This window comes from Chelmon rostratus, chromosome 5, assembly GCF_017976325.1.
Source record: "Chelmon rostratus isolate fCheRos1 chromosome 5, fCheRos1.pri, whole genome shotgun sequence".
Classification (NCBI taxonomy): domain Eukaryota; kingdom Metazoa; phylum Chordata; class Actinopteri; order Chaetodontiformes; family Chaetodontidae; genus Chelmon; species Chelmon rostratus.
In genome coordinates this window covers 20,964,701-20,973,389 of record NC_055662.1, presented here as the reverse complement: position 1 = coordinate 20,973,389, position 8,689 = coordinate 20,964,701, and the positions used below count along the sequence as shown (strand labels likewise).

The 8,689-nt window shown below is 40.3% G+C and overlaps 1 protein-coding gene across 1 annotated transcript; it reads left to right on the top strand.

Moving 5' to 3' along the window:
- The first annotated feature begins 5,057 nt into the window (after positions 1 to 5,057).
- Positions 5,058 to 8,640, top strand: sftpbb (surfactant protein Bb). Its single transcript, XM_041937747.1, has 11 exons — positions 5,058 to 5,192; positions 5,343 to 5,389; positions 5,758 to 5,832; positions 6,118 to 6,240; positions 6,334 to 6,465; positions 6,559 to 6,639; positions 6,724 to 6,907; positions 7,013 to 7,155; positions 7,268 to 7,348; positions 7,719 to 7,829; positions 8,174 to 8,640. Exons 1-11 carry the CDS (start codon positions 5,141 to 5,143, stop codon positions 8,210 to 8,212), a joined length of 1,068 nt encoding a protein of 355 aa, XP_041793681.1. The 5' UTR covers positions 5,058 to 5,140; the 3' UTR covers positions 8,213 to 8,640.
- Positions 8,641 to 8,689: the final 49 nt, after the last annotated feature.

The following is an 8,689-nucleotide window of genomic DNA, read 5'->3' as shown; positions in this document are numbered from 1 at the left end:
TCATTTTTAATATGCTGTTAATGATATACTAAACTCTGTGGTTCCCAACCTAAGACATACATATTTTGTAGCTCTGTACATAGCATCTTGTCAAGCGTAATGACCAATGAAGCTCAGAGTCTGTGTTGAGAAAAGCTGCATTTCTCACTAAAATTTCTAAAATTTAATATTCCATTAAAATATATTACCAAAACCAGCAGCCCTTCACACTTACACTTTGTATTATTGTACAATATGGAACTCAAAGTCTTGCTGAATGTTTTACATAAGTCATTCCAGCCAACGCCTGTAACCTGTGTGTCACAAAGACTACTTTTACTGCTGAATAACTCAATGACAGTAAGCCTGAGCTAGCAGGTTGGTATGTGTTGTTGGTTTCCCAAAATAGTACCTTGCATTAAGTGATCCTTGCTGCTGGTGCAACAGCTGAATGCAGCATGAAGGCCTCTGACAAACACTGAACACAGACAGTGTTTAGTGTCCGTTCTGCCTGCATTACATTGCTTTCCTATTTCGATTTTCAATCCAGCTTGAGAGTGTTTGAGAGTGAGTGTTTGAGTGTGTTTGACCGTTCCCTGAAATTGTTCTTGTGTTTTATGGTTAATTTATGTGAACCTGTTGGGACGGCTGTGGCTCAGGAGGTGGTGCAGGCTGTCTGGTGATTAGAAGGTCGGTGGTTTGATCCCCATCCTGTGGATCTCCATGCCCATGCCGCCGGTGAGCAGATGACCAGCTGTGGCTCCCTCCAATGGGCAGCAGTCAGAACTAGAGGCGGAAGAAGAAGGATTTCATGTGCACCTGTGAAGCAGGTTTGCACGTCTGGTTTCCAGCATTGTTCAAAGAAACAATATGAATGGAAGTCTGTATTAAGTCTCTCAGTGTTTATTTTGGTCTACATCAATCAGACATTGGTTGAACCTTTAAGCATTGCAACTCAAACAACATTTCAATCAACCTGAGCTGGGAAAACAATGCTTGAGATACAATGTTCAGTTTGGGTGGAGCGTGATTTCAGTTGACATTTAAAGATATTATGTAAGCCTGTGCCATCTGCCAAACGTACAGTTGTGTTTAAATATTCAACAGAGCGAAAAAGAAGCTTCTGGCTCGCCAAAAAAATAAAATAAGAAATGCAAGGAACTGTTCAAAAGCATCTTTGTTGTGCAGTGTTTCATGTGTCTGCAGACCCCAAAGTTAAACAGTTCAATACAAGACTTAACTTTATTAATAATAAAATATGTGACACTATGCTACATGCTGTATGCTGTTTGCCATTTATTTTTCAGCCACTTGGATTTGCTGATAATAAAACTGGCTGATCAGACTAAACATGTTTCCTGTGACAGACAAGGTCACATTTAAGATACCAGGAACGTTATGTAACCTGGAAAAAGCTCTCTTACTGTTGTGTCTCTGGTCAGATAGCTGATTGGTTATTCTGGCAAATGCTCTTAGTGACAGAGAGGAATTGAGTAAACACGAGGAATGCGTGAGGAAATCAAAGATGCCAAACTGGAAAAGTGACTTAGTAGTTCACCGGGACTGTCTGGTAAGCGTCTGGGCTGTCTGGAGCAGAGAAAGTCGAAATTAGGGTTTGATGGAAAGTGATGCAAAAATTATTCTACTCCATCTTTCTAAGAACAAATTTCTAGTGTTTGAACATTCTGATGGGGCTAACACTTTCATTCTCACACTGTTTGGGGAAATGGATTAATAGACACAGGATAAAGGATGATAGATGATAGAAACAATGGACTCCCTCACTCATTTGTTTCAGTAGAAAAAGAAGATATCATTGTAGCTACATGTGAACCTAAAGTTAAAGGGTTTCATGTCTGCAGTTTGAGTGAATGTATATGCAACTAATAGATCTTAAATAAGATTTAGAGATGATTTGGCCACTATACGTTATAGTATTATGTTGTGTAATTAGTCTCCTAACATGACTAGTGTGTGCTGTTGGTGGGTTTTTAATTATTCATTATATATTATATTCATTATACACCCAAGATCGAAAATGTATATCCTTCACCTGAATACAAATAAAAGCATTTACAGTATTGAAGTGTGTGTGTGTTAACTGGGGAAAGCTGGTGCAGCTGGGAAAAAAAGCCATGCCTTCAATTGGAAAACAGCAGTTATGGTTCAGGTCAGTGTTCAGGAAATGAAGGTAAGCCAGTAATTTCCTCAAAAATGAAATGTTTGTTGTTGTTCGCGTGTGTGCATCTTATGTATGTGTCCCATGTCACTTCTGTGACTTATGCATGACCTCTGTCTTTTGTGCAGGGGTTGTCGCACCTGTCGCCTCTTTTGTCTCTTCTGCATGCTTCTCTCTGGTACGTTGCTGACCTGCTAGTTTTTGGTGTTTCCTCATTTTTGACCCTATCTGCCTTCATCTGCGAGTACTTTCAAATGACTGAGAAACCGCTTGTTAGCTGTCACAAAATTAGTCGTAATAATAATAGTAATGTAATGTTAATGTCCCTAATAACATGCTAACTCTGTGCTGCTGACATTTGTTTTGGGTTTTTTTTTCTGTTTGTTTTGTTTTTCAATATCTTCCCAAAATGATCATATAATATTCATATGATTATAATTGTGTTACATTAAAGTGATATTATCTTAAAATTTCTGGAAATCATTCCATTCCAGTTTAGTTTGCAAATCCAAAACAAACTGGGATTTTGCATGAGGCAAGGTGTTGCATAATCTCCAAAGCAGGTTGATTCTCTATTTCATCTTTAAATGACTGCATTGCTTTGGATTACGCAATACACTTTTTGCAGTATTAAGGCTGTTACATACCTGTGAAATGAACTGTCTTCGGCCTGTCAACAACCTGAAACTACAGCTCAAGCCTGACTAATGCACCCATTAGTGAGTGATGAGAAATGGCTCCAGTGAGAGTTCTACATGTTGCAAAGCAAGACAGAAATTCTGGTGTAAGGGTTCATCCTGTTCAGTGATTTGCTCTTTTCTCTAGGAACTTCGAGGGTGTTTCAGTATTGCAAAATATCAAATCTCCCCTGCCTAAGAAAAAGCTGTCTTGCCTGTCTATTTTTATTCAACAAAGTAAATGTAAAAGAAAAAGAGAAACTGTGGACATATAGATATAGATACTGCCCTGTCTCACCTCTGAGGTAATCTCTGATAATATTGACATTTTAGCTGCCAAGAGACAGCATGCGTAATGTGTTAGCAACACTGACTCATTGCTGTGATTATTATCACTGTGTTTACCAAAACAAAAATATTTCACTGAAAACTTTCATTAATCCTTAAATTATGACTATTATGAAGTGTGTTGATCGGTGCATGTACCCTATGAAGTTTGCTTTTGGCTTTCACCCAGACAGGGGCATCCTGGAAAGACTAGGTCATTTACAAGCAAGGACAGAGCGAGGTTCACTACTTTGTGAACACATGATTGAACAATAAAGTGCAGCTTCACCTGCCCAGTCATGTCTCAGCTGGTAAATGAGTTACACACGCTGGATCAAATGAATACCTGCACATTTCCATATATCTTGCCAATGATTTGTAAAAATATCACATCAATAGTCTTAAGAGTACTATTGTGCTTGATTGCAACCCAATCTGAATTCATCATTGCCTACATAATGTTTTTAATGGATTGGATGTTTTAAACAAAGGCTGTGCACACTAACATTCATTGCAATTATCCAATAATAAAGCCAAACTTTCAGCCTCTTTGTCTTCATGAGGGCAAATGTTTGATAAAAGGAAATCTCCAGGGTTTTAATGACATCAAATAGAGCACACCTGTGCCTTCTCATGCAAGTACACGTGGGAAATGCAGTTGACCATCGCAGGTCCCTAATACACAGGATGCTCCACAGATACAATACATAACAAAAACTGATGACAAATCAATACAGAAAGGATATGAATCTGTAAGAAACATATCAGATGATTCATTAATACATGCAGGGTAGATCCCTGCTGCACTCCCTGCACAGGCAGCTCCCTGTAGTGGCCTGCCGGGATGAGATGAGGGACCTGTTACTATGGCGCAAAGCCAGCAACCGCTTACATCAGCAAAACCAAACAGAAATAAGAAAGCTGCAGACTAACTGCATAACCATGATCATTTTGAAGGTACGTGTGGAGGGTGAGCACCTTCAGGTAAGTCCAAATCACTGACAATCTGACATGGCGAGCTTGAGAAATGAATAGTCTCTTTGGATGGGCTAAACACGCTCTACTCTTTGCAGTGGAAAGCATCACGACTGGGGGCATCAGCAACTCATCTCAGACATGCTGTTTAAAAGTAAATAAAGTTTAATTTCTCACCCCTTTAAGGATGGTGAACTCTGACCCTCAGCCTTGCACTGCCCTGCACATTGCATACATTCACCTGTGAATGTGATATATGTACATTCTATCGTGTTTTTATAATTCGTTATCATTTTTATCTCTTAAATGCTTCTTTAATTCTTGTTTGTCAGCCTTGGTGGGTATGCCTGCATTTGAGAACACGTGTTGCTTGTGTATGTGTTAAATGAAATCTTCAGCATGTGACTTAAAGCTAACAGTGTTTTCAAGAAACAACAGCCCATAAGGGATCAATCCAGCACAAGCACTGTGTACGTCCTCTGCTCTGCTGCCATCTGTTGGTCCCTTCAGAAGCTTTCATCAGCTGTTGTTTTCAGCATGAGCTCTGAACTTCATTTCAAACAACGACACGTTAATTCAGGCATATCGCTTGTTGTTAAACTACAACCAGCCTGTGAGACATTCAAACAGATATGTGCAGCAAGGAGTCTAACACTCCAGTTAGCCTAAAATTCAGTTGGCCTACATATTTGATCTAGAAACGTTTAATTCTATACATCTCGTGTTGAACACAGATAGTATCATATGATTGGAGGTGAGTTTATCCATTATGTTTATTTATAATGTATTTATATAGTAAAAGTGTCACAAACAAGTTTCGAGATAATGTAGTTCAGGCTAGTGATTACCTTGTTATCTTTTGCTCCTCAGCGCATGCGCGATACATCTGCCGCTCTGATTGGGTGCGGCGATCAAACTGCATTTCCGGTGCGACCCAAGCGACAACACATAATATTATAGCCAAATCATCTGCGCTACATATCGTTTTCTGCTCCCTCGCATCATGTCAGCGTCCGGCTTTATCCTGGTGGTCGTGGCGGTGTCTCTGTGGCCCGGTAAGATGAAGATTTACCGCATCACTGTCAGCTGACTGCTGTCAAACATCATGTATTAATGACAGGTAATGACAATGATGGCGTTATGTTTTGATCGATGCTAAAATATTTAAGATTTTTGTTCTCTTTCTGTCTGACTTCTGTTTGAAGGAGACTGCAGGTTCGTCGTGAATCCTTTCATCAAACACAAACCTCTGGTAAGCCTTTTGTCAAAAAGCCAATATACATATACACACACACAACTAGACCTACTGTACTTACTGTATGTACACACTGAACTGTTTATGTTTTAAGAAGTCGGTGCATTTATCAATTATAGGAAAAGTATCGATACCATCGATTCCATCTCCGCTAATCATCAGAGTATCAGAGTTTTATATTCAGGCATTAATTACAGATGATGCTTTGCCACAGTCAGCAAGCTTCAGCAACAAACATATTCTGTGCATTACCTCTTAAAATGTGCGAACAATGAGCTCTCAATCAACAATGTAAAGGAAAACACTGACGTCTAATTTAGTTGATATTAATGTTTTATTATCTCGCTGCGGTTTCTCCTAATTAGACTCTGGATATGTGCTCAGAATGCAGCCAGATCGTGCAGCTGTCCGCCAACATGATTTCCAGCAGAGATACTAAGGTGAGGATGTTGGTGACTCACTCACTGCGCGGTTTCACTTTACTTTCACTTCACTTTACTGACCCCTCGGGCTGGGTTTGTGGAATATTCAGGGTGTTGAAATGTAACTTTCATCACATGTTTAAGTTATTTTGGGTGTAAGCACAAATTTCTGTTTATCTGTACCGTGCAGATAAACAGAAATTTGGGTGTCTGTTTGTGTAGATTTAACTACTTTCTACACAAGTAGACAGCCAGTATTATTGCCACAACATAGACGACAAACTGACCACTGTGCCTTTGCAGGAGACTGTATATGAAACCTTGCATGCTCTGTGCCAGCACCTCCCAGAGCAACAGGCATCTGAGTGTGAGTCTCAAGTGAAGACGTATTTACCAAAAGTCCTGCAGCAAACACCTGGTCACCTGGTGAGTTTAGCCTCTATTTCGGCTTCTTTACAAGAAGAAACATGTTGGCCTTCAGTGTTCACCTTTAATGTGAGATGATATGTGTTTATGTAGAAACCAGGGGAGGCCTGTGTGGTTTTTGGACTTTGTGCTGCCCACAAGGAGGAAGAAGTACTGAAACTTCCCCACCATGCCACCAATGAATACAAACCCAGCTCTGCACTCGGGACAGCCACCAGCACACATGTGAGTATAAGGAAGCAGAAGTGAATGTTAAAAGGGAAACTGAAATTAATTCCTTCTATAAATGGCCCTCTTATCGGCTAATCCTCTTTCTAGGAGCTGTTCAACCCAGCATGCGCCCTGTGTTTGTTTATCATCAAGAAACTGGAGACCCTGCTGCCCACAAACATGACCGAGGTGAGTCTTTTTGTTCTACTTCAGGCACAAATCCCTCAGCATACATCACATCATGTGAACATTGATGTATTTCTTTCCCTGCAGGATACTTTAATGAAGCTCATGGGAGAGGTCTGTGATCTTGTTCCAGAGAGCTACAAGGAGCGATGTGATGACTTTGTTGCCAAATATGGCACACAGATAGTCGAATTCCTCCTGTCGTCCGCTGCACCTCATACAATATGTACTCTTTTGCACCTGTGTTTGTTCAAGGAGGAGAGCGCTCCAGGTCAGCAACCTTTTTAAAATGAATGCATCTGGCTATCCTTTGTTTGTTGGTTTGATCTGAACCTCACACTTCCGCCACCAAGTTAACGCTCTGATGATTACACAGAGGCGTTCCTTCCCTCGGACTGCGAGTCGTGCCGCACGCTGGCTGTGCTGAGTCGACTTCACCTGGGTCCCAACTCCACCGAACCTATGACCTCCTCTTTCCTTCAGTCTGTGTGTGTCCATCACCCCAACGCCATCCCCAAGGTCTGACCCTCAGCTAACACTAAACATCCCTCAGTTCTCCTAACTCACAAAATCCATCACTGAAAAAGATGATGATGAAATAAATGTTACATAACTCTCATGCTCTTCTCAGTGTGAGGCTTTCACCAGAATCTATGGCTCCAGACTGCAGAAGGTTTTGGGAAACCAGATGGACACTCCACATGCTTGTGAAGTATGCAAAGCTCTTTTTAAAAACACTAATGCACGTGTACAATGATGCATCTCATTGGAGGGACAAAGGGGAAACTTTTACATCCACAACTCTTCACAGACTATTACAGACCCACAAAACTAGTTGTTTGCAGTAAATGGTATAAATCAACAAGCCAGGGTTGAAATTAGCAAACTGACTGACATGAATTTTACCATCAGTTGCAGCAGCACACTTCTTTGGTGATTAAAAATGTATAAACATTCGCTGATTTACTAACATAAGTTAGAGTGGTGAGTATGATGAGCCCTTGTCCACACAGCACTGCTCATGAACACACGTAATTCTTTGGTTGATTTTCTCTGGATCTTTTGCCCCATCTGTCCTGCAGAGAGCCGATCTGTGCGTGGCCTCACAGAAGCTGGAGCCGCTGGGAAAGAATCGTTGTACTTGGGGACCAACCTACTGGTGCAGAGACATTCAGACTGCTCAGATGTGTGGTGTAAGTGAAACTCAAGTCAGTTATTGCCCGTAAAGCAGATAAATGTCCTGCGCAAGTCAGTCCCAGCATCTTAAAATTATACTACATGCATTATATTTTCTTCTTTTGAAATTAGCAGCAATGACTACGCAAATGGTCACATCCTGACAAGGATATTTCACGACCATCAAATCTGACCCTGATTTTGCTACAGGAGAATTCTACACTATTGACTGATTGCTACTGACCTGCACCCAATTTCTTTAGATTATTTTGAGTTCAAGTACAAAGACAACGAAATGCAGTTTGTAGTAATTCTAACAGTAATTAAAATTAGTTAATTTTCTCTGTATTTTCATTCACAGAACCAAGCCTTCTGTAAGAAATACATGTGGAAGCAGTGATCCAGATTGCAGTTCTGAAAGCAAGCAACTACTTTCTTTTTACGAATGTATTATTACACTGATCTACTTTTAATGGTTTTATAAATGTAATGCACTGATCTCGCACTTTTCTTTTTTTTTTTTTTTTGGAGGGGTGGGGCTCCATCTCATATGCTATTTCAGTCAATCAGCCATAAATATTCATCATGAAATTCTCCGGTTTGCATGAAGTGTCACAAGACTGAGGCCAGGATTCAGTCTGAATCATCAGTTTCTGCAGGGGTCAACAGTTTTGTGAATAGTGTCGTTCAGTACATTGACTGTTAGATGTATGTTATTATGAATCTGAAAATATAAAAATCATTACATAAGATGAGCTCTCAGTATGTATTAAAGATTAACTGGAAAACTGGCTACTGAATAAAGCTGCAGAGCTGTTTCTTCTGTTATCTTGTTGTTGTTCTATGATCCCTGATGCAAATAACCATGAACGCATGC

Coding starts and splice junctions, on each gene's coding strand:
- sftpbb (XM_041937747.1), top strand. CDS start 5,141: ATGTCAGCGTCCGGCTTTATCCTGGTGGTCGTGGCGGTGTCTCTGTGG. Junction 5,390..5,757: donor TCATCAAACACAAACCTCTG/GTAAGCCTTTTG, acceptor TCTCCTAATTAG/ACTCTGGATATGTGCTCAGA. Junction 6,466..6,558: donor GGACAGCCACCAGCACACAT/GTGAGTATAAGG, acceptor TCCTCTTTCTAG/GAGCTGTTCAACCCAGCATG.